The 27,073-nt window shown below is 44.9% G+C and overlaps 1 protein-coding gene and 1 long non-coding RNA gene across 2 annotated transcripts in view; one reads left to right on the top strand and one right to left on the bottom strand.

The window, feature by feature from the left end:
- LOC146869500 (uncharacterized) overlaps positions 1-7,447 on the bottom strand; it is a 106,351-nt gene extending 98,904 nt beyond the window's left edge. The window contains exon 1 of the long non-coding RNA XR_014960587.1: positions 7,320-7,447. This is a non-coding gene — a long non-coding RNA (uncharacterized LOC146869500). The remainder of the gene's footprint in view (positions 1-7,319) is intronic.
- LOC146869501 (FACT complex subunit SPT16-like) overlaps positions 6,977-27,073 on the top strand; it is a 384,361-nt gene continuing 364,264 nt past the window's right edge. The window contains exon 1 of the mRNA XM_085601124.1: positions 6,977-7,760. Within this exon, the coding sequence (XP_085457250.1) occupies positions 7,341-7,760 (420 nt within the window). The 5' untranslated portion in view covers positions 6,977-7,340. The remainder of the gene's footprint in view (positions 7,761-27,073) is intronic.

Here is a 27,073-nt window from a genome sequence, read left to right on the forward strand (position 1 = left end):
CGCCGCTGCAGCATCGCATCGAGCGGAAGCGTCTCGCATCATCTGGAAGTGTCTTGCAACGCCAAAGAAGCGTGTCGCCATCGCAGCCATCGTAGTTGTCGCATTGCACCGCATCATTAAAAGCGCCTCGCATTCACCGAGAAGCGTGCCGCCGTCGGAGCCGCTGTCGTCGCATCTCGCAAAAGGGGTGTCGCCGCTGCAGCATCGCATCGAGCGGAAGCATCTCGCAACGTCGGAGAAGAGGGCCGCTGCCAAGGCTGCTGTCGTCACATCTCGTGAAAGCTAACGCCGCTGTAGCTGACGCATCGAGTCGAGCCTTCTCGCAACATCGGAGAAGCGTAACGCATCTGGAAGATCCCGTCTTTATTTCTTGTGCACCAAGAACTACATCGCATCACATCGTTGCAACACTTTCGTTGCCCTGCGTGTCGCATCTAAGGTACATTGACTTAAAGTGTCGCACTTAAGAGAACTAAGCAAACATCTACCAACTAAAGTAATCGTATTGTGTATTTTTATCGTTTAATGGTCTTGTGATAACTCTATATAAAGAATCCTTATTTTTAATATAAAACCTGTGTGGTGTCCATTTGTAGTGTTGTCACTTGGTTACTGTATGTGTTCACAAATGCTTAACCTATAACGCCCTGAGATAAGCCTTGTCTGCTCGCGCCAAGCTACCTAGAGGGTGAGCAGGGGTTATTTGAGGAGTGTACCCCCTTATCCTGACTAGAGGAAATGTTCCCTGCTTGTCACAAGTACCTACCTGTGCCAACCAGAGAACCCGGAATCTAACAGCGCCTTGCCGGTGCTTCCCCCCCCCTGCAGTAGCCACGTGTCCGGGGCTCCCGTGGTTTGAGGCGAGTCCCGGGTGGCAGGGTAAGACAGCCCAGTTACCGAGCGGCCCCGCAGGAGAGCGGGCCGCTCCAACGGTTGGAGACAGTTCTTCTTTTGGCTGAAGAGTCCCCCCAGTGGGACTCACACACCCTGGGTCGGTGCATGCCTCGGGGCACATTGCCAGTGCTCCCAGCTGCCCCGCTTGTCAGTGGGCAGCTGCAACGTCGGGGTGATTTTATTCCCAGTAGCCCTGCCGGTGCCACAGGTTGGTGAGGCACAGTGGTGCCCAAGTCAGTTTCAGAGCTGCGCCGCAGATGCGGGCAGCTGCAACAAGGGGGCACTTTTTGTCTCAAAGTCCCAGAGGGGCTTCGGTGGCACAGTGGTGCCCGCGATAATTTCCTCTGGGGGCATATAGTTTCTAAAGCCTCAGTGGGGGCTTAGCGGGCACGCTGGTGCCCAGACTCATTCTTCACAGCTGCCCAGCAATTAGTGGGCAGCTGCAACGTTTAGGTTGTGCTCCTGTGCGCAGGTGCTTTCGCTGCTGAGGCAGCCCGAGGACCCGTGAGAAGCCCTCTGATTGTGCCCTGATATTTTGGACAAAGGGCATTTGAGCCCCTGAGAGGCCAAGTTGGCCTGGGGACAGTTTTCCTGTGTTGTGCCCTCACCTAGGGTACATGGTTATTTTTGCATGTGTACTTTTGCGCTATGTGCATTGCCTGTATGCTTATTTTTATTCCTAACTGTGTCCATGCGTAGGAGACTGTTTTCCTAGTATAGGTTATGCTGGTGTGTTCATGGTTCCCTGCGTGATATATGCCTAAGGTGTTTAGGATTGCGTAGGGTGTACTTACCTTTTACCAGTGGTTACTGGTTGTGCGCTACATTTATTATTTGTTCTACATTTCTACATTTACAATTTGGTGATTGGTGATGATTCTGACAGTGGTCCATGTGGCCCTGTCTTGTGTAAATAGTCCCCTGTAAATTCCGCCCAGTGCCAGTTGGCACAGTGTAAATTGTGTGAATATTATCTAATGTGTTTTGGTATAATACAAAGGCTATTTTTATATATAACCTTGTGTGGAGTTTCTTTTGTGGTGGGCCTTGGGTGTTGTTGCTGGGTGCGCGCGCAAACGCTTTACACATTGCCTCCGGGATAAGCCTGACTGCTCGTGCCAAGCTACCAAGGGGGTGAGCTGGGGTTATCTTTGGCGTGTAACTCCCCAGCCCTGACTTAGAGTGGTGGTTTCTGCCTGGCTTTGGCGCAAGCCCTAGCCCACCAGAAATCCCATTTCTAACAACCATCATCACATTTAAAGATCATCCTCACATTTAAAGACTATCATCACATTTAAAGCCATCCTCACATTTAAAGACCTTCATCACATTTAAAGACCATCCTCACATTTAAAGACCATCATCACATTTAAAGACCATCCTCATATTTAAAAACCATCATCACATTTAAAGACCATCCTCACATTTAAAAACCATCCTCACATTTAAAAACCATCATCACATTTAAAGAGCATCCTCACATTTAATGATCACTCTCACATTTAAAGACCATCCTCACATTTAAAGAACATCCTCACATTTAAAGACCATCATCACATTTAAAGACCATCGTCACATTTAAAGACCATCCTCACATTTGAAGACCATCGTCACATCGTCACATTTCAAGACCATCCTCACATTTAAAGACCATCCTCACATTTAAAGACCATCCTCACATTTAAAGAGCATTGTCACATTTAAAGACCATGCTCACATTTAAAGACCATCCTCACATCGTCACATTTAAAGATCATCCTCACATTTAAAGACCATCATCACATTTCAAGACCATCATCACATTTAAAAACCAGCCTCACATTCTAAGACCATCATCACATTTAAAGACCAGCCTCACATTCTAAGACCATCCTCACATTTAAAGCGCGTTGTCATATTTAAAGACCATCCTCACATTTAAATACCATCGTCAAATTTAAAGACCATCCTCACATTTAAAGACCATCCTCACATTTAAAGACCATCCTCACATTTAAAGACATTTAAAGACCATCGTCACATTTAAAGACCATCCTCACATTTGAAGACCATCGTCACATCGTCACATTTCAAGACCATCCTCACATTTAAAGACCATCCTCACATTTAAAGACATCCTCACATTTAAAGAGCATTGTCACATTTAAAGACCATCCTCACATTTAAAGACCATCCTCACATCGTCACATTTAAAGATCATCCTCACATTTAAAGACCATCATCACATTTCAAGACCATCATCACATTTAAAGACCAGCCTCACATTCTAAGACCATCATCACATTTAAAGACCAGCCTCACATTCTAAGACCATCCTCACATTTAAAGCGCGTTGTCATATTTAAAGACCATCCTCACATTTAAATACCATCGTCAAATTTAAAGACCATCCTCACATTTAAATACCATCCTCACATTTAAAGACCATCCTCACATTTAAAGACATTTAAAGACCATCCTCACATTTAAAAACCATCATCACATTTAAGAGCATCCTCACATTTAATGATCACTCTCACAATTAAAGACCATCCTCACATTTAAAGAACATCCTCACATTTAAAGACCATCATCACATTTAAAGACCATCCTCATATTTAAAGACCATCATCACATTTAAAGACCATCCTCACATTTAAAAACCATCATCACATTTAAAGACCATCCTCACATTTAATGATCACTCTCACATTTAAAGACCATCCTCACATTTAAAGACCATCATCACATTTAAAGACCATCCTCACATTTAAAGACCATCGTCACATTTAAAGACTATCCTTACATTTAAAGACCATCGTCACATCGTCACATTTCAAGACCATCCTCACATTTAAAGACCATCCTCACATTTAAAGACCATCCTCACATTTAAAGACCATCCTCACATTTAAAGAGCATTGTCACATTTAAAGACCATCCTCACATTTAAAGACCATCCTCACATCGTCACATTTAAAGACCATCCTCACATTTAAAGACCATCGTCACATTTCAAGACCATCCTCACATTTCAAGACCATCCTCACATTTCAAGACCAGCCTCACATTCTAAGACCATCATCACATTTAAAGACCAGCCTCACATTCTAAGACCATCCTCACATTTAAAGCGCGTTGTCATATTTAAAGACCATCCTCACATTTAAATACCATTCCCATATTTAAAGACCATCCTCACATTTAAAGACCATCCTCACATTTAAAGACATTTAAAGACCATCCTCACATTTAAAGACCATCCTCACATTTAAAGACCATCCTCACATTTAAAGACATTTAAAGACCATCGTCACATTTAAAGAGCATTGTCACATTTAAAGACCATCCTCACATTTAAAGACCATCCTCACATTTAAAGACATTTAAAGACCATCGTCACATTTAAAGACCATCCTCAAATTAAAAGGTCACCCTCACATTTAAAGAGTATCCTTACATTTAACGAACATCCTCACATTTAAAGACCATCCTCACATTTAAAGACATTTAAAGACCATCCTCACATTTAAAGACCATCCTCACATTTAAAGACCATCCTCACATTTAAAGACATTTAAAGACCATCGCCACATTTAAAGAGCATTGTCACATTTAAAGACCATCGTCACATTTAAAGACCATCCTCACATTTAAAGACATTTAAAGACCATCGTCACATTTAAAGACCATCCTCAAATTTAAAGGTCAGCCTCACATTTAAAGAGCATCCTTACATTTAACGAACATCCTCACATTTAAAGACCATCATCACATTTAAAGACCATCCTCATATTTAAAGACCATCATCACATTTAAAGACCATCCTCACATTTAAAAACCATCATCACATTTAAAAACCATCATCACATTTAAAGAGCATCCTCACATTTAATGATCACTCTCACATTTTAAAGACCATCCTCACATTTAAAGACCATCATCACATTTAAAGACCATCCTCACATTTAAAGACCATCGTCACATCGTCACATTTAAAGACCATTCTCACATTTAAAGACCATCCTCACATTTAAAGACCATCCTCACATTTAAAGAGCAATGTCACATTTAAAGACCATCCTCACATTTAAAGACCATCCCCACATCGTCACATTTAAAGACCATCCTCACATTTAAAGACCATCGTCACATTCTAAGACCATCATCACATTTAAAGACCAGCCTCACATTCTAAGACCAAGCTCACATTTAAAGCACGTTGTCATATTTAAAGACCATCCTCACATTTAAAAAACATCCCCATATTTAAAGACCATCCTCACATTTAAAGACCATCATCACATTTAAAGACCATCCTCATATTTAAAGACCATCATCACATTTAAAGCCCATCCTCACATTTAAAAACCATCATCACATTTAAAGAGCATCCTCACATTTAATGATCACACTCACATTTTAAAGACCATCCTCATATTTAAAGACCATCATCACATTTAAAGAGCATCCTCACATTTAATGCTCTCTCTCACATTTAAAGACCATCGTCACATCGTCACATTTAAAGACCATTCTCACATTTAAAGACCATCCTCACATTGTCACATTTCAAGAACATCCTCACATTTAAAGACCATCCTCACATTTAAAGAGCAATGTCACATTTAAAGACCATCCTCACATTTAAAGACCATCCCCACATCGTCACATTTAAAGACCATCCTCACATTTAAACACCAGCCTCACATCTAAGACCATCCTCACGTTTAAACACCAGCCTCACATTCTAAGACCATCCTCACGTTTAAAGCGCTTTGTCATATTTAAAGACCATCCTCACATTTAAAAACCATCCCCATATTTAAAGACCATCCTCACATTTAAAGACCATACTCACATTTAAAGAGCATTGTCACATTTACAGACCATCCTCACATTTAAAGACATTTAAAGACCATCGTCACATTTAAAGGTCACCCTCAAATTTAAAAACCATCATCACATTTAAAGAGCATCCTCACATTTAATGATCACTCTCACATTTTAAAGACCATCCTCATATTTAAAGACCATCATCACATTTAAAGAGCATCCTCACATTTAATGATCACTCTCACATTTTAAAGACCATCCTCACATTTAAAGACCATCATCACATTTAAAGACCATCCTAACATTTAAAGACCATTGTCACATCGTCACATTTAAAGACCATTCTCACATTTAAAGACCATTGTCACATTTCAAGAACATCCTCACATTTAAAGACCATCCTCACATTTAAAGACCATCCTCACATTTAAAGAGCAATGTCACATTTAAAGACCATCCTCACATTTAAAGACCATCCCCACATCGTCACATTTAAAGACCATCCTCACATTTAAACACCAGCCTCACATTCTAAGACCATCCTCACGTTTAAACACCAGCCTCACATTCTAAGACCATCATCACATTTAAAGACAAGCCTCACATTCTAAGACCATCCTCACGTTTAAAGCGCTTTGTCATATTTAAAGACCATCCTCACATTTAAAAACCATCCCCATATTTAAAGACCATCCTCACATTTAAAGACATTTAAAGACCATCCTCACATTTAAAGAGCATTGTCACATTTAAAGACCATCCTCACATTTAAAGACCATCCTCACATTTAAAGACATTTAAAGACCATCGTCACATTTAAAGGTCACCCTCAAATTTAAAGGTCACCCTCACATTTAAAGAGCATCCTTACATTTAACGAGCCGATGTGTCATAGGTTCACACTGTCCACCAGTGCGTTGTCACATTTGCCTTCTCACACTTGCCAGAAGTGCCGGTGTTGTGTAATATCTGGTATCGGGTATCCCCTGCTCCTCAGCACTTTTCGGAAACGAAACTCAGCCCGGGCAGGTTCAGACAGAAGCAGCTGATCACTGCTCGGGCTGAGTCAGGGGATACACGATTCAACAGGATGCCATACTCGCAAATCACTTTTGCACGAAGAGAGACAGACAGAAATAAACAGAGAGAGTGAATCGTAATGGAAATAGCAATTTGCAGGAAGGGAGACAGACAGCCATCCATCTCATGTCTTTCTATTCCATAAAAATTGTATTAAAGCCGTCTCATATTTTTCTCGTGCCCCGTTTATTTTACATCTGATCATCTACATGTGTTACTCTTCCCCGAGGTTGGCATGGCCCGTAAACACTGCTGATGGCAAGGTAAACAACCCCGGCCGTTCAGCGTTTTCCACAGACCTTGGCTGACGGGCGCTACATAGATTGAAACAGAATGTATTTTGTAAACAGCAGCTCTGTTCGGAGCGCGGGTGGCTCTGTCAGACCAAGCCGAGGCAGGGCCGAGGTTCGCTTCTCCTCGAGGGGGCGGGGCCGAGAGCAGCCGTCCGAGCTGGCCAATGGAGCAGCGCTCCGAAGACTGCCGAAGAGCACGGGATATGGTCAAGGGATACCAGATATTACGCAGCTTACCACATCGTCCTCGGCAGGATCATGGCTTCAGCGAACCAGCTCCAGCGCCGGAAGGAGGAGGCTACGTGCTCCATATGTCTGGATTACTTCACAGACCCCGTGTCCGTGGAGTGTGGACATGTCTTCTGTCTGTCCTGTATCTCTGCCTCCTGGAAGGGGCTGCAGACACACTTCCCGTGTCCCCAGTGTAGAGGAACTTTTTCGAATAAAACCCTCCTCCCTAACAAGCAGCTGGCAAACATGGCCGAACAGTTAAAACAGCTTCAGACACAGACCACGGCGACGGCGCCCCAAGAAGCGAAACTGTGCAGCGAACACGAGGAGAAGCTGAAACTGTTCTGTGAGGATGACCAGGAGCCCATCTGCGTCATCTGTCGAGAGTCCAAAGACCACAAGACTCACTGGGCGCGGCCCATTCGCGAAGCTGCCCAGGAGTACAAGGTGAGTCTTAGCCCTTGATCCCCACACAAGAGGCTGTCCAGGAGAGCACGTGTGGCAGGGAATAACCAGAGGATTGGGTCAGTGGGCGGAGTCAGAGACGTGCCTAGAAAGAGCAAAACATACCAATGTTTTAGGTCTCGCCTGAGACAGCGCTTTAGCGCTGCACTGGCGAGACTTATAGTAAGCGAGTTTTGGAAGTGCAAACAGTGGCTTTTCAGGCCTCCAGATACAGTGCATGTGCGTCGGCCGGGCGCGCGCACCATTTGGAGGCCTGAAAGCACTCGTTTGCTTTCACTTTCGCGGGCCGCACGGCCTTGATGTGATCGCGATCGCGATTACATTTCCCTCTGTTCACTCTTGTTTAACTGCTCCTCACGTAATGGCACAGCCGAGTCACGAGCTCTTCACAACACAGATGTTCTGCCTTTCCAGTGCTCCGCTCGGAAATTGCCTTTGCCATTATTTTAATTTACCACTTTAAATCCAGTTGGAGCTGCGTCTGTTTACTTCCCCTTCCCTTATCTGTGTTGACTGCGTCCCTCCTCAGCCTCCAACCCCCATCAGAGCTCCGACTGGGTTTAAAGCAGTAAATTGAAATAATGGCAAAGCCATGTCACAAGCTCTTCACAGCACAGATGTCTGCCTTTCCAGTGCTCCGCTCGGAACTCTGCTTTGCCATTTTTTCAATTTATCACTTTAAATCCAGTCGGAGCTCTGATGTTGACAACGCCCCTCCACCTCTTCCATTTCTTTCTGCCACACCCTTGTTTTTATTATTCTGTTCCGTTGAGAAGGGAACAACTTTTGTTGTGCAGCGTCTGCAAAAAACATTTACAAAGCCAGTGTGTCATCAAGGCGAGCCCTATTTGCATTGCCGATGCCTCGTTAATAATACTTGCTATACGTGTCCAGACCTTCTGCCTGAAAAGAGATCGGAAGCTCAGGCAGATCTGTCCAAATGTCTCGAACACCTTTTAATTGTGAGTATCAGCAGTCGAGAACCTTTGCAAAGGAGTTCAGCATTTCTTGTCTATGCTGGTTCCATCCCCAGCCCACAGGACATGTGACTGAGAAGAACCGTCTGATGCGAGAAGAACAGAAATGCTTTAGATTAAAATGTTTAGATCAAATATTACAAACACAGTGCCAAGGGCCTCGAAGTGTTTTGTCTGTCTTTTGTCTGGGTTAGTTTCTACACTGAGGACTGCACTGTACCTGATATCTACCCGTTTGGAAAAAAACGCTGACTCTTAAAGAGGCATTCAAAAGGATTAGACATCGATAAAACCCCCCACCCTCTCCCTCACCCCATCCGTCTCGCTCGCGGAGCCATTGTTCTTTTTAACGTGTTTCTCTCACTTTGATGCTGTCCACTGGACGTTTTTCAAAAGTACGTCGAGTAAAATCTTTAACCCCCCCCAGCCGGAGTAAAAGAAACACCCAACCAGTTGCCATAACGTAATGCAGATTTTTGTCACAGCTCCATGGTTTCTGCTTTTGATTTATCCGCTCTGGGAAATGCTCCACAGCCTTGCGTTAGACAGCAGCCTAGGCCTGCTTGCAGCCCCCCCCCCCCCCCCCCCCGGGACATAGACTCGCAGAGGGCCTTCCTCCTGTCAGAACTGAAGCCCGGGAAAAGATAAGCTCTGCGGAGTCAAAGAGCACCGTGGGCGACATCACACCTCCAGGCATGTGTCTTCTGCACATGTGCAATAGTAGTACAGTAGGAAAGGGGGTAAAAGAACGGCCAACTAAGCCTGGATTGACGGTCAAATACTCTTTGGGCATTCACTTCAGTCCTGAATGCTGTGATATTTTTAATTGCATTGTAACATTTATGTTCTCACGCAAGGGCTTTAAGTGGGATGAAAAAACTGTGGGGTCTCTCAAAGGGGCGTGTCCGATGTAATTAAGGGCGTGGCTTTAAAACACTTCCGCTAAAAATCTGTGTTTAGCATAGTGTGCTGTTTCTGTCATTGCATCCTGATATGTGATACAACAAGTAACATCATGCCTACAACAAGTCAGGACTATAGGCTTTGTCAATCGCTATTAGTTGCATAAGATAAATAAGCTGCAACTATGGCTTGTTACATATAATATTGAAAAAGCGTCCACTTAAAGCCCTGGTGACACTACCACAATGTTGCTGCTCTTGCGTTTCAAAAAGAGAAGGGAAATCCAGAAAGAAAATGACTCTTTAAAGGATTCCCCTTCCCCCACAACGCTCACCTGGCATGATATCATGCTGTAACTTCTCCATTAGTGAGAAGTGAGCAGCGCACATCGATGTGCTTGCTGTCTCGAAACGGGTCTCGAGCCGCGCGGCCACTGAGGACATCAAAGTGCACACCATTTGCCACCCCCTTCCTGCTTGTTATTGTTTCCTTTGATCCCTATCTTTCCCTTTCTCAATCTCACCCTCTCCCTGCCTTTTACAATTGCGGCCGCACCACTGTGCCCGCCCCCACTCCCCCCTCCCTCCTCGTCAACTTCAGTGCGCGCTTGTTAGTATAGACGCACATAGTATCCTCGTGCCCTCTGCCTTGGCTGGCGCTATGTAACTTCCTATATGTTTGAGCCCTTATTATAATTATAATTTGCGTGCCTGTCTCTCACACCTCCTCACACCATCATTACACTGCGGGGTGCTGCATTTCAAGAAAAGATAACAGCGCCTCTCTGGTCACTCACGACATCAAAACACCTCCTACATAGAATCACAACAATACAACACTGTGAACCACACACTTTCACGCGGTAAAGCATGCTGCTGGCCGTCTGAAATGCGCTTCGGAACCCCACAAAGGGGTGTGAAGCGCTATATACAATGATGCCAAAAGAGTGCATTGTTGCCCCAGGCCCTCATGGCCGCCGGCGCCGCTGGCATAATGTTTGCCTTCAGGCAGTCGCTCCGGTAAGTCTGCCCACAGGTTTTATCTGCTGAGCTGATGTCGACGACGTGTAAGTTGTTTCACGTTATTCAGACAGCAATGTTCGCTCCAACAGGAAGTAAAGTTATTATCGCTCGCCACTGTTCCACGCTCGTGGAATAACGTCTTCAGTTCCAGCTCGTTCTTGTGGGCTGACTGTTGGCTGCACACTGCTGCACGCCGCACACTGCTGCACGCCACACACTGCTGCACGCCACACACTGCTGCACGCCACACACTGCTGCACGCCACACTGCTGCACGCCACACTGCTGCACACTGCTGCACGCCGCACACTGCTGCACGCCGCACAGCTGCACGCCGCACACAGCTGCACGCCGCACACTGCTACATGAAACACTGCTGCACGCCACACACTGCTGCACGCCACACACTGCCGCACACTGCTGCACGCCGCTGCACGCCACACACTGCTGCATGCCTCACACTGTTACACGAAACACTGCTGCATGCCACACACTGCTGCACGCCGCACACTGCTGCACGCCGCACACTGCTGCGAGTTTATGCTACTGACATTGTAAATGACAATGCCTTTTATTTGTTTTAAAACCAAAACATAAATAAAAGGCATTGTAATTTTACAATGCCAATAGCTCAAAATCTTATAAATGCGAGACCTATTGCATTGCAAATGCTTGTTTGTATGTTTGGTATTTCACTGACCAGTTACAGCTTATAATTTTATTTAATGCAACCAATAGATACATGTTTATTTGAGGTTTAATATATTAGTTATTCACATTAAAATACATTTACAATGTGGGATATGTTTTCAATCACAGAATGTCCCAAATACGCTTCTAAGTGGAATCATAAGCCATTTGTCTCCGAGCCATGCAGTTTCATTCATCAGCACTTCTCCTCCCATTTTCAAACCATTTCTGAACATAAAATGTGGGTTTAAATTCTATGACAGGAGATCCCATGTTTTGGGGAGCACTATTGATTACATCATTCTGTGCCCCAAGGTCAATGCAAAATTGTAGTCCTACATTTTTTATGTGCTTCACACAACAGGTCATTAAGCCAGCATTAGATGCCTCTTAGTTTCCCTTTATCGTATCTAGACATAGCACTCAAAAGTGAATATATACACCTAAAACAACCCAGACAAGTTGGATTTGCAGATGTTTTAACCAGCATCAGATGAATGAGATACAACTGTTAAATTAGTAGTTTGTGTAATTACTACTCAAGGTAGGTAGCAATGAGAATTATGAGTGTAGGAAGCTTGCTCTGTATATACTATACCAAAGTAAGGTATAGTGTAGATAGAGTCCAGTGAATCTCCAAAGGATTACATAGGTAAAAGTAGATAATACCTTACTCTCTATTTGTGGTAGTGTGGGCGGGCAGTAACGCTTTATCAGAGGGTAGTGGTATGTATGTATGTATGTATTTTTCATTTGTAGAGCGCACTGTAACCCTACGGGCATCCTGGCGCTAAGACACAGCAAAAAAATAAACTCAGCTGCGGCTGGGCAAAACAGCAGATTACGCTCTGGGAAAAAGCCAGGTCTTAACTTGCTTGCGAAACAGCAACAAATCCTGTGTCTGTCTCAACTCTAATGGGAGACTGTTCCACAGGCGCGCAGCTGCAACGCTTAACGCTCGCCCCCCCCCCCCCATGGTAGTTCTTTTTGTCGTCGGGATCCTAACCAATTTAGCTGCGTGGTGAGTATTTATTGTACACACTCAGGCAAGAAATTATAGCACACACTCAAAGAATCAACCAATTGTTTGTATAAAAACACTTCTTTAATTTTATTTTATTTTTAGAAACAAGCAGTACTTAGTAATGGTAGGTAACATTGTAATTTCAGACAGGTTGATAAGAATATGCAAGCTGAATGAATTTGACTTTGTTACAGGTAGGTACAATGCTTAAAAACAGTTGTACTTCCTTTTGGATTACTTTGTGATTACTTTTTAGGTTACTTTTTCTACTCCTACATGCCTAGATATCACACTGGGACATTTCCTAGACAAAGGTAAGTAAAACACTTTTACATTAAAAACACAGTTACTTAGGTTTCCATACAAACACAACTCGACACAACTTTTTCAGAGAAAAACAGTCTATGCAATCCTAAGGAGGAAAATGTGGTTATCGGTTTGCAGGTAAGTTATCGGTCTTGAGAGTTGAGTTTCAGGGGTTAGAACAAGGAATCCCCCAGGGTCAAGGATGAACTCAAAAAGCACCCTCAGCGGCACTAGGGCAGCTGGGTGCAGAGTGCTGACGCCCAATGTTAGCCTATGGGGCTAGGGGGGCCTTCGGTTGGTGGCTGCTCACAGGCAGGCAACTCGGTCTTGGGAGCCAAGCTCCTAGGGTTAAGGTCTGGGCAAAGGGGATCCCAGGTCAGCACTAGGTCCACAACACAAGCGGTGCTGGTGCGGCCGAGTGCAGATTGCTTAGGAGGGGTCGGGAGCCCAATGCAATCCTATGGAGATTGCCTGTTTTGGATTTCAGCTGCAGGCTCGGTCCAAGAAGTCTTCCAGGAGGAACCAACAGCTGTCAGGTACGTTTGAGGGCTCGGACACGTAGGTGCACCTCAGGTCCTCGTCTTCAAGATGCAGGGTGGCCGGATGCAGGGGTACCTTTTGAGGTTGGATTTTACCTTACCGGGCCACTCAAGGTTGGGGGGTCTCCGTACAGAGGCTGCAGGTAATGTCAGGGAGTCCTGGAGGGGTCAACCCACGGAGGACTTGGACTCTGGAGGCGCTGGGGGACCTCGCTGGGACTGTTGTGCCACTTGGACTCGGGCCATAGGTGAAGGGTGGAGTGGTGTCCCCAGGCATCGGGTTTCTTTGTCTTCAGCAGGCTCAGTCTTTCTTTGGAGATTCTTTTGAACAGAGTTGCTGTTCACAGAATATCCTTTGTTGACAGTAGTCAGTCCTCCCAGGGGTTCTGGAGTTCGCTGGCTGCAAGACAAGACAACTTCTGGCGCAGGACCTCTGGAAACTGCAGATGGGCTGGTAGAGCTGGGGACCAGTCAGTTCTCCTCTGCTGTCTCCTCTGCTGTGCATCTTCTTTCGTCATTCTTCTTCGTAGGTTGTGAGAATCTCCCTTCTGGGTTCAGGCCAGCCCCCAAATCACAGTATTTAGGGAGCGTTTTAGGGGTCTCAGATTAGTAACCAAAAATCTACTGACCTCAGGGTGACTGCACCCTTGGTGTGCTCACCCCACGTGGGGGAGTGAGCACAATCCCTAACCCTGATAGGACAGTGCCTGCCATCTGCAAGATGGCAGGCACTGAAGAGGGGGCTTCACCTCACCTCCCCCACCTGAGGGGTGGGGATGACAGAGGTGGGCACACCTTCTAGGCTGTCCTATTTTTTCCCGCCTGTCTTTCTGCCGAAAAAAAGGTGAGGCAGGAAGGGGGCCTACTCCTGATAGCTGGGGTGGATTTGCAAAGGCAGTAAGGCCTTTGAAGCTCCCCTGCCACAGATGGCTCTTCCTGATCTGGGGGAGGTGTGAGGGCTCCCACCCCAGGGGTCCAGAAACTTGTCTCGCGGTAGCAGGCTGGTGTCTACCAGTCAGGGAACCCACCAGAGGCTGGTTGTTTTTCAGGTGGCATCTCTAAGATGCCGTCTGAGTGTAATCTAGAATAAATCCCACACTGGCATCAGTGTACCTTTCTGCACATAAAGAATCCTGAGAGGCTTTTTTCTCTTTCTATGTGTGCTGCACATATAGAAAGAGGAAAAAACAGGGAGAAATAAAGATATTTCTCCTTGTTGTGCCTCCCTTAGGGAGGCGTAAGATTTTGATGCATTCCCAGGTTTACAAGTCCTTGTAAATATGGGAATGCTTCAAAAACCATGGAAGTTGAGTGGGAATACCCACTGCAATGCCTTCCTGGTACAGAGTAAGGCAAAGCAGCGATTTGCGCTGTGTTGCATTACTCCATATTTATGAAACCATTCAATGCCATGCAAAGTTTGCTTTGCGTGGCTTCATAAATATGGCTTGGAGATTTGTGCCATGCATTTACCACGTTCCGTGGTACAAGCATGACGTAGGGCCCTCATAAATATGCCTATTAGTTTGGTGTGCGTGCAAATCATGCATTGCTGATCCCTGGTGAGCTGCACTACTACTGCTGGAACAAGGCCAATGGAGGCACCAATGGGTGAGGCGGACTGGCCTCAAGGGTCCTGTAACCTCAATGACAACGTCTCTGTTGATCTAGGGTGTGCTGCTTTGTAGGCCTGTCTGCAAGACTGGAGGTGAACTTCAGTATGGATTGTGGTGGACAAGACTTAAAGGTCAACCCACACTGGCCACTGGTAGGGTACACCTGCTGGTGCTAAGAGACCAGGGCTTCTGTGGTCTAGTGGGGTCTTCTAAGGTCCAGTAGCAAAATGTGCTCCCTCAGGATAGTGGTCTTGTGGACTGGTCATGAAGCCTGATGCTGGTTCCCCAATTCCAAATTTGGTAGCTTTGGCCACAGTGCCTCATCCTCTCCCCACTGAACACATTTCTGCCCCACTGAGAGAAACATGCACTGCCTTCAGCTACAACCCAATTGTGCCCTGTTATAACAGCCTGGATGTGACTCAATTTAAATTATGCACTACCGGGAAAAAATAAGAACATTCTGGAAAAAGGAAACTCTCATAGGCAATGCAAGATTATGTAAAGCATGCAAAATATAAGCAGGAACAACATGGTTACCTTTAACATTCACTGTTCAGAAATCAATGAGTGTACACAGGAGAAGCCCTGTATTCATGTCCTCAATGTTTGAGGTGTGCCATTGTTGCACTCGTGGACAACAAGGAATGGGTTAAACATGGCTCAGAAGATAAAGACACTCTTCAGGAACATCTGATCTGACTCACGGAAACCTACAAGGGCTTCTCCACATTCATGTCCGGCAGCTAGCTGCTCAAACATAGACATTATGTATTCAAGTATCCTGTAAAGGATACTTTTTGAACTGTCCAGCTTGACTAACTCTACTACCCACAAACAACTTGAGAGACCTCTTGAGAGTAAAAGGCAAAAATTATATTTTCATTTGGGAAGTGAAGGATACATCCATCTTTATTTTTTGGGTGACACTATAGTATGTAAGTGATGCTGAAAACCGTTGCTAAAAAAAAATCACAAACCTAAGAGGTCCCAAAGGCAAGACACATTGGCTTCACTAATGCTTGTTTAGCTATCTCATTTGCTAAATGGAGCACTTTTAATTTGGTGCCAGACATGGCTGAACTGGAAACCCAAACCAGTCCCAGCAAAGAGGTCCCAAAGACAAGACCTATTGGCTTTGCCACTGCTTGTTTAGATATCTCATTTGCTAAATGGGGAACTTTGAATTTGGTACCAGACAAGGCCGAACTGGGAACCCAAAGCAGCCCCGGCACTTTGTCCATCCCCTTTACATGTGTTGCGAGCGAACGCAGTAACCCATGCAGTACCCATGCTCCACCCTTGATACGCCCCATGGCGCTAAGTAAAGCAGCGCAGTGCGCTGTTTCGCATTACTTTTCAGTTATTTCCAGCGCTAAACAAGATGAGCACTACTAAGTAAATTGAGAAAAAAAGATTTTGTGCTAATTTGCATCACTTTTGGGACACATACACGGTGCAAAATCTTAGTAAATCTCCCCCTTAGTGTGCTGGACAGCCCTGCTGGTTTTGTTACTGGGGGACAGTTTTTCAGCCCACAGCCTCCCACTCCTCCAGCCCGATGCCCATTGCGCCAGTCCTGCCTTGGTGCCTGGGTCTATTTGTTTTCACAGTCCGACCCTGGATGGGGTCCTGTAATGATCAAGGATGTCTCGTAGACAGGTCACTTAGAACAGGTTATAGGTTTATTCCTTAAGTTACAAAGTCCAAGTAAAACTCCTGTAAGGCCTCTGCTAAGTCCCTATATGAGCCCCACCAGGAGCAGCCTCCCTGCTGCTCAGCCCATCTCTTCCAACTGCCAACTCCTCCAGTCCCACACACCAACATTCCAAGTGACATCACTCATGGCTGAGCAGCAAGGGACAGGACAGTAATGAGGAAGATGTACATCAACAACAATAGATTATAGCACATCTCCCTTCCTTCGAAAAACAAGCAAAAGATATGCATTGAATCAAGATAGCACAAAATCAAAAAAGAAGTACATTAAGCAAATAATTATACATCAAATCAGCAAATAGTCGCAAGAAAATAACTATAACAAAAGAATGATGAACACCATCCCCCTCCCCAGAGAAACTAATTAGATGGTACACACTAGAACATATAACATTGAAATAGGGAAACGCACCTCCCTATGAACTCCAACAAATTAGATGGTACACACTAGAACATATAACATTGAAATAGGGAAACGCACCTCCCTATGAACTCCAACACTGTAATAGGGGAAAACACCTCCCTATAGGGGAAAACACCTCCCTTAGACACATATAACATTGAAATAGGGAAACGCACCTCCCTATGAACTCCAACACTGTAATAGGGGAAAACACCTCCCTATAGGGGAAAACACCTCCCTTAGACACATAGAACATAGAAATAGGGAAACGCACCTCCCTATGAACTCCAATACTGTAATAGGGGAACAACATCACCCTATAGGGGAAAAACACCTCCCAAAAGACTTCGAAATAGGGAAAATAAACCTCCCTATGATACCACTGACAGAAATAGGGGAACCCTATAGGGGAAAAACACCTCCCTTAAACTCAGAAATAGGGGAACTATGTCACCCTATAGGGGAAAAACACCTCCCATAAACTCATACACATAGTAATAGGGAACCAACTCCCTGTGAACTGAAATGAACCGGAGCACAAAACTCCCAAAACGTCTCAAAACTGGACATTCAGCTACAAAACTCCTCAAACACCACCCAATAACCAGGGTACAAACATCCCAATGGAACAAAAATTGGGGTACACTCAGAACACACACTACCCCCACAAGATAGAGGCACACACTCACACCCCCACAAAACAGTATTGTAACAACGAAAAATGAAAAAAAAAAACCAAGAAATTCTTGACTCCGGTGAGCGATCTATCACCCGAAGTCCTCACCCAAAGTGAAGCCCTTGACCAGGAGCTCCATATAGCTGTCGCCACCCAATACGTTTTGGCACAGGTAATTAAGGATGCGCAGTGTCCACACCACACGAACTGCAGGCAAAAAGTCCAGTATCTTCCATGTGTTCATACCAGTCTCCACGAACGCTGTGTTTCCTTCAAACATCATTAGGACATGCAGGGAGTGGAACGTTGAACTGCCACAGTCCCGGTTAAGAAGAAGTTGAAAGTGAACTTTATTGAGAGGAAGATAACAAAAACGCATCGTGGTTGGCAACGCGAGGACATGCTTATATGCGTGAAGCATCAGGAATCCAAGCAGTTCTGAAACGACAATCCTAAAATGGCAGCACGCAACGTATGCTGCACCGGGTGGCTCTCGGCACGTTCATGCAAAATAAATGTCAATGTGCGGCAATGAAACAGCCAAGCCTCCATCGACGTCAGAAAGGCTACGGAACTCGTCCTCGTGGCAGTCACAGCAGGTGAGCTTCATGCGCTTTACCTTGCTTGCGTACTTTTTAAAGAGTGAGCACGACAGTTAAACTGCCCACAGCAGCGCGGTGAAAGGAAGCCAAAAAAAAAAACACAAATCCAATAAAAATGAATCCAAAGCGCCTCACCACACGTGTGCATTGCTGGTACATAGGGAGAAATACTCGAGGACCGTTCGAAAGCTGCTTCCCATCTGCTTAAGTGTAAAAACAGCCGTACACACAAGACATGACCCTAGCACTGCGCCATACCAGGCGGAGCCATAAATTGCTGCCTCATCACCAGCCTCTGCATTTTTAACCAAGTGTAACGGCTCACAGGGGTGCCGGTTTTCCCCAGCACACGTCGCTGCTAATTCCTGAGCACCAGTCACTACTGCCAATCCAAATCAGTAGCCTTTTTCACAAATGTAGTAAGGATAGCGAGTTATCGTAGTAAATATTCACAGCTCTGCTCCATGTGAGATCCCAAAAGCAGAATGAGTTCACAGCTGACAAACCACTGCAAAGCACAGGACTTGCACAAAAGTTCGTGTATGGTCACTCTGGAGCGTCACAGCTCACATTGCCAGCATTCAGGTCAGCAGCTTCACCAGCTTAAAAGAAATAATACCCTCTGCTATTTTTAAGTGTCACCGATCACAGAGTTGCCGGTTTTCATCATCATACATCGCTGGTGCCAATTTCCAAACACTCGTTACTACTGCGAACTCTTAAAGGACAGCAGGGCATGAGGTAAAAAGGTATTCACAGCCATCCTCCCTCAACATGTAGGTTCTTTACATAAAGTTCCAAAACAAACTGGCACTCACTTATTAGGGCGACCGATGGATTGGTCACTGGTGGGGCTTGAGCGTCAGTTTCCTCACAATACACAGAAAGTTACTTTTCTTTACTCTCAGTTTCAGTACAGCAACCAGCTTGAAAGTTCTCTTGAAATTTTTCCTTCTCTCCTGAAAATCCTTTATCCATTGAAGCACACACGTAAGTTCTTTCCAGTCGTCGCCAGTGTAATGATCAAGGATGTCTCGTAGACAGGTCACTTAGAACAGGTTATAGGTTTATTCCTTAAGTTACAAAGTCCAAGTAAAACTCCTGTAAGGCCTCTGCTAAGTCCCTATATGAGCCCCACCAGGAGCAGCCTCCCTGCTGCTCAGCCCATCTCTTCCAACTGCCAACTCCTCCAGTCCCACACACCAACATTCCAAGTGACATCACTCATGGCTGAGCAGCAAGGGACAGGACAGTAATGAGGAAGATGTACATCAACAACAATAGATTATAGCAGGTCCACAAGGGGCTCCGGTGCTCGGGCGTCACAGAACTGAACACCTCTGGCTGCTTTTATGTTATATCCTTAAAAAAGGAAATAGTATTTTAAAAAATATTGCATCTCTCCCTGAACACACAGAGCAGCCGTACACAATTTATAAAATAAAATGAGGAAATAAGGAAGATATTAAACGTTTTCTACAGCTTTTTTTTGTTTGTTAAAAAGCACCAAGGTTTGGGCACAGTTTGCCAAAGTCCACGCTGGAGTCTTCTTCCTTTTCTTGTAGCGTCGTCTGTATGGGTGAGTCCGAAAATAAACGGCCGAGGAGGTCAACGGCGGGGCGCCAATGCATCCTGATGAGACAAATTGTATTAGTCACAGTAGGGGGCAGGCAGGTAGCATCGTCAGTGAATGAGATGTAAATCATTCCAGCTACCGGGCCATCATTGGAAGCCACTTTCTCGCGCTTCCTATAGTGCAAAACGGCTCTTACAGTGTTGCTGGGCAGGCCCCTTCCCACAGAAACAGAGGGGAAGGGGAAAGAGGTCCCGCCACTCCAGAGGCCTTCCTCATTGTGCACCAAACAGGGCTCGTAATATTTTTTCAAGTTCGGACCATTCCTTCTGTACTGGGACGCATTTTAGAAATGAAGAAGTAGGGGAACGGACTTTGTTAAATTTAAAAAGTAGGGGCACGCCGTGCCCTTCTGATCCCGCCCACTTTGACCACTGCCTTTACTCATACTGGCACACGGGCAGCTGCAGTGGAATGGGAGCGTTCACCAGCGCAGCTTCTGCACGACTGCCACTCGGACCCCTGAGCTCCAGTGCAGCTCTACGGGCTCCGGTGGCGCACGCATCTTATGCCACTCTCCCCTGTCAGATGCCCTTGCCCCCCAGTGCAGCTCTCCAGGCTCCGGTGGCGCACGCACCTTATGCCACTCTCTCCCCTGTCAGATGCCCCCGCCCTCCATTGCAGCTCTACGGGCTCCGGTGGCGCACGCATCTTATGTCACTCTCTCCCCTGTCAGATGCCCCCGCCCTCCAGTGCAGCTCTACGGGCTCCGGTGGCGCATGCATCTTATGCCACTCTCTCCTGTCAAATGCCCCCGCCCTCCAGTGCAGCTCTACGGACTCCGGTGGCGCACGCATCTTATGCCACTCTCTCCCCTGTCAGATGCCCCCGCCCTCCAGTGCAGCTCTACGGGCTCCGGTGGCGCACGCATCTTATGCCACTCTCTCCTGTCAAATGCACCCGCCCTCCAGTGCAGCTCTACGGGCTCCGGTGGCGCACGCATCTTATGCCACTCTCTCCCCTGTCAGATCCCCCCTGCCCATTGCATTTCCTGCAGCCAGTAAAGAGACGCTGCTGCTCAAGAAAATGCAATAGGCGCGTACCCATTATCGCTTCGACAGTGTAGCTGCGTGTTGCATTTTCTACCCACACAGGCCCAACTAACACGTCACTCCGAGTCGCATAGTAGAGCCTGAATTGTTGTAGCACCACGCTTGACTCCCAGGCCTGCCTTGGCCTCTTTAATGAGCTGAGTAACTCTTACCATCTCCTCATGGACATGGGTGGGGTGGTATTTTGGAATGGGTGCCGCAGCTGGCACAGTTCCGGCACTTGTCTACATCATGAAGTCCTTCCCAGTTCCTGAGCCCCCTGTGAGCACCGCATAACCCTTCTCGTACTTTATTTAAATTTGCTACAGCTGGTCAGCGTGCTGATGGCGCTCGTGTAACCTGTAGAGGAAGGGAGGGGGGGTTGTGGGTGAGCGAGGTGGACCCACCTCTGGCTAGGGGCCCAGGCCACTGCATTGATCTGTTCTCTCAATGCTCCTTTCTTTAAGGTTATGGAGTCTGGGGCTGCGTGACACTCGTGCAGTTACTTAAAAGTCAAATAAAGCTTTACTCGATAGCTATATCAGACAATCATAAAAGCTCACAAGAAAACATTAAAAAGAACAGATCTGTAAATACGTTGGTTAATAATGTCCTACAGATGTACACATAGACTCTGGTATAATACATGATTAAAAAGTAAATCAGAAACGGTAAACGTATCGAGCAGTACATAGTTTACAAAAATAACCTACACATGTACGCATGGTCAATAATATAATACAAAGTTAAAAAGACAGTATTTAATTAAGACGATATTAAAACGAAAATCTTTATCTGATTAGAATCGATAAATTAAGCATGCTTTTCCTTTGACTCAGAACCTCCTTCAGAAAAATTACAGTTTTAAAAACACTGTGCTCGTTATCTAAATGTTTTAGTGCAAGAAGAGCAGGTCGACTTTGGTGGAGACCGAGCGTTTTTAAAAGTGGTGCTAAAAACGTTTTCCTTGCATGGGTATAAAATCTACAGAAAAGAACCACATGTATTGTAGATTGACTGGAGTTATTGTCAGAGGGACAAGGTCGAAGGTTACGAGTCCAATCGTTCATTAAGGGTAAAGTAACTAGTCTGTGAAATACACCCAACCTGAGTCTGGTTAATAAAAACCTATCATATACTCCAGGTACAAAAGTCAAATAAGGTTGAAGGCTAAAAGTGGATAAAATCATCTGGTGGTGCAGCACTGTAGGTTTCAGTACCTCAGAGGACAATCTAATGGAGTCCAACAGCGCGAGGCCCTCCTTTCGTAATTCTTTTCTTGTTATTGTCCTAATAGTTCTTGGGTTGATAAAGCAATCTAAACATCCGAGATCTTGTAAGAAGTTGCGGACGTACCTTATCCGTGGGATCTTTAATACCCCTTCTAGTTTCAGAGTGTCTAATAGAATGTCTCTGTTTAATTTAGCCTCATCTTTGGTCCAAAGCCTGTGCCATAAAAGCACAGGCTCGAGCTTTGTTAAATCAGAGATGAGGGGTAATCCTAGCTCCGCATGGCAAAAAAAGTTGACGTACTCTTTGGGACAGATAAAATATACTTTAAAAAATGATTTTCAGTACGTTGGATAGGTAACAGGTCAGAAACCCCCCAGACCCTTGTGCCGTTTATTGCTGAAGAGACACACTTTGCCTTATAGATTATGATAAGCTCCTCGGGTGGCCTTTTTCCCAGCTTCCTGGCAAAATTTGTAAGGGCAGATGTTGTTCTAAGGAGTATCAATTTTTTCGCTGCCCAAGTATCGTTATGTGCAAAGAGGATTCCCAAATATGAGAACCTTTTGGTTACCTCGATCTTCTGTCCTGCCACAAACATATCCTTGGGTTTCTTTGCACCAGAGCCACATCGCATGATAAAGGTCTTAGAAGTGTGGACTCTTAACCCTAGATCTTTCATAAAATAGAAAAAACTATCCAGCACCCTTTGTAGTCCTACTTGTGTGCGGGACATAAGCACTGCATCGTGTGCGTAAAGAAGGGCTGGGATGGGACGTCCTGCCACCTGAGGGAAATCATTATTATCCTTCTTGAGAGCCTCTCCCAGACTGTTAGTATAAAGGTTAAAAAGGAATGGAGCCAGGACACACCCTTGCCTGACTCTGCTCCTGATCGAAAATGCGGCCGACTGCTCACCCCTCAGTCCATAGCGGATGCGTGCCTTGGCGTCACTATAAAAACACTTAAGGGAATCAATGATCAGGACATCAACCCCCATATCCTTTAAAATAGACCAGAGTTTACTGTGGACGACACAGTCAAAAGCGGCTGTGAGGTCCACAAATGCTAAAAATAGGTTCCCCTTCTTAGCCCTCGTATTCTTCCCCACCGGGATAGACAGATTTAAACCCTGTTCCACCGTCCCTAACCCTGCTCAAAATCCGTATTGTAGGTCGGATAGGACGGAGTTATCCTAGAGGCGTTCTAAAATAATCCTGCCTATAACTTTAGTTACTGCGTCTAGCAAAGAAATTGGACGGTAACAACCGGGGTCCTGTCTGTCCCCCTTGTTAAAGATAGGGACTATAGTAGATTCTACCCAAGTTGATGGGAAGGTGGTGCTGCAGCTCACGGTAATTACCTGAAGCAGAATGGGTCCCCAGAAGGAAATGTTTGACTTAAATAAATCTATGGGGACCCTGTCTGGTCCAGGAGCCTTACCACCCATGCTTAAGGATAGGGCCCGCTCCACCTCATCCAGGGTGAATGATAAGTCAAAGTTGGATGGAATGGGCTTCAAATTACAGTTTTCCCAGGCAAAGTTACAGGTCACACCAGGGTTGCCGTCGCCACTGTATACTCTGGAAAAATGTTTAATCCATTCTTCCTCAGCAATTGCAATTTCAATAGAAGGACCAGCCTCGCATGACAGGAAAGGATCTTTGACTACCTTCCAGAAAGCTGAACTATCGTTCGTTATTGAGGCCTTATGTAGGGTCTCCCAGGCCTCATTTTTCAGGGTAGTTTTTCTAACCTTTATAGCTTTTTTTATAACCCACTCTGGCACTCCTTACATCATCTAGGTTTCTGGGAGTTTTATGTAACTTCTTTTTTAGGAGGAAGTAAGCCTGGGTACAACTGTAATCAAACCACCCTTTCGAATGTCTCCTGCTACCAGTACGCCATAGAAGAGCTTCTTTTATAGCATTAGATATCACCTGAAATGAGGCCATGATGTTATCTGGAGCAGCTGTCTCGTTCAGGCAAGTCCCGATGGCAGACCTACATCTGTCCACCACTGTCTTTGTTATTGCAACCTGATCCACCATGGCCCAACGCAGGGAGTACCCATTCGATCTTCCGATCGCTATATTTTCTAACAGTTGGTCATCCTTATTAGATCTAGGTGCTCTACTCGAGGGTAGTGTCACTGACAAATATAGCAGAAAATTATCGCTAATAGAGTTATCTGAAACAGTAAATGAGTGCAGCCTATGGGCATAATTACATGAAGTTAAGATGTAGTCTATGGTAGTGTGAAAACCCCTACCATTAAATGTCCAGGGCATGGGGATAGAAGGCTGACATAATTCATTCACAAAGCCCAAATTAAGGCTAAAAATGAACTCATTAAGTTGCTCTCCCAGGTCAGAATGTCGAAAGTGAGATGAGCATGCCCCATCTTCAATCAAAACACTGCATACTTTATCATCATTGGTACATAATGCACAGTTAAAATCCCCGGTCAGTATTAACATCAGATCTTTTGCCTTATTATTGCAAACAGATTTCAACGATTTGATCATACCTTTAACTACATTTCCAATTTTGTCAGGTGGAATATTATTGTAAAAGTTAGTCAAGATTATACAATGTTTTGTGTACAAGTCTAGAATGACCGTTTGGTTGTAGGGATCACTAACTGTTTTCACCTCCACTTTTAAACTACATGATATGTAAGTGCATAGCCCTCCCTTAGCTCTACCACTTGGACAGTCTATGGCTGGAGTGTGGTACGTCCATTCATATGGATTGCCTCCCTTAACCAGGTTTCTTGAAGGCATAAAACCTCAAATTGCAATATAAAATCTCACCACAAAGAATTATTTAGCTTGGAGGAGATGCCCGCGATATTCCATGAAGCAATATTACAAAAAAGTAATTTGCCTGTGTCGGGGTTATTGGTAGAGGTTAATACCCTCAGTGGTTCAGTGGGTGTGTTGCTATGTAGGTGGAAATTATCTGTACAACACACGTGATCCAGTAGAACTGCTGATTTCGGAGCAGTTGTCCCTAGAACCTCAACTGTATGGCCTTTACCAGTGTCAGTGCGCAAGAGAACAGCCTTTCCTGCCTTTGCTGACCCACCAGAGCCCCTGTCTTCAGCCTGAACGAATAAAGTTTTAGGCTGACCATACACCTCTGTGTCCAGTCAGTCAATCTCCTCCAGTGAGCTCAAAACATTAAAACGGTTGCTTACTGGTACCAAGTATCTAGGTTCCCTGTTACCCATAAGATTTTCACCTAAAGGCGCATGTCATCGTGGTATGGAGTAATTGGGCGGTTGGTAGAAAAATCCCAATGGTAATATGTTAATGTCATTGGGATTCACTGACCCATTACCTCCCCTCTCCAGAATTGGGTATGCCAAAGCTGGCGAGCTAAAAGTTAGAACAATACAATCTCCCTTCATGGTTTTTGCTGAGATGCCCACCCACCCTATTCTCCGTACCATTTTAAATTCTGAGAAGAAGGTATGACCAATGCCGGTCCTTGAATTTAAGAAATGTAATGATTTATTTTTTAAAGTTGACCAGTGTTCATAGACATTTTGTGAGAGGGGTGGTACGTTAGCCAGGATGACCGTGTACGGGGTCGCTTCTGGTGGCAGGTTAAGATATCGTGGGGAGTTTAGAGGCTTGTCACGGTAATCTTGTGAACTAATATCTTTCTCCATGTCCTAAGCTCTGCCTAGAGTCTTAGGGCCTGACATTCCTCTAACTGTAATATCGGAGGTACTAGGATCTACTGTGGGTCCTGTTATCAAGATATTTGGCCCAGAAAGTTACTTACTTTTCTGCACCTCTGTACACACAAACTTATTAGAGTGGAGTGGAAGCAGCACTCTAGTTGTCAGAACAGCCAGTTAACCTGCCAGCATTATGACACTGATTATGCTTTTTGCGAGGCCAGGGAACAGATCCTGCAGATATATGATAAGATAGGGATGGGCTGTGAGTGGATGGGGGAGCAGACTATCGACAGGAAGAAAAGAACAGGAAACGAGAAGCAAGGGAAAGAGTCTGCAGTGTAAGGAAGCAAAAAAGGATGGGAAGTGGGTAGACGAGTACTAAAGAGAGGGGAGTAGGGAAAAATTACCGAGGGTAAAGGAAGAGGGGGAATAGAGACAAGGGAAAAGAGAATATTGAAGGACAAAACAATGAAGAAATTGGAAGAAGAGAGAAGAAAAGGGGAGAGGCAAGGAGAAAGCAGTAAGGTTAAATGAAGATTATAATTAGAAGTTAGCATTAAAAAAACATTGAAATTCACTGAAAAAAATAGGTTTCAGGCATGTTATAGATAGAAATTAGCATTTAAAAAAACCTTTGAAATTCACTGAAAAAACCATAGGTTTCAGGCACGTTATAGTTAGAAATTAGCATTTAAAAAACCATAGAAATTCACTGAAAAAACCACAGGTTTCAGGGACGTTATAGTTAGAAATTAGCATTTAAAAAACCTTAGAAATTCACTGAAAAAACCATAGGTTTCAGGGATGTTATAGTTACTTGGACTTTTGACTCATATAAAACCAGAGAAATTCGCCCGTTATAGTTAGTTGAGCTAACTATAACTCGCGCGCCCGCAATGCACTGGTGATGACGTCACATATTACATCACTCATGACATGGTCAGTGACATCACTCATGACATCACTGATGACTTCTCAAATGACATCACTGATGACATCATCCATGTGATAGTCTGACACACCTCCTCACTCTCTAATATAACCTTTGATACACGTACTCTAAAATACAGACTACCATTTTCGAAACCATAGACACACCAATACCAGATGCTAGATACCCATCCACTGATTCCTATCTATATATTGTGAGCTAGGCATACACTCATACAGTCACTCATACATGCTGTCACTCATCACTACATCAGTATAGTATCCACTCATACACCTATAC

The sequence above is a fragment of the Triturus cristatus genome, chromosome 1_1 (assembly GCF_964204655.1).
Source record: "Triturus cristatus chromosome 1_1, aTriCri1.1, whole genome shotgun sequence".
NCBI classification, from domain to species: Eukaryota; Metazoa; Chordata; class Amphibia; order Caudata; family Salamandridae; genus Triturus; species Triturus cristatus.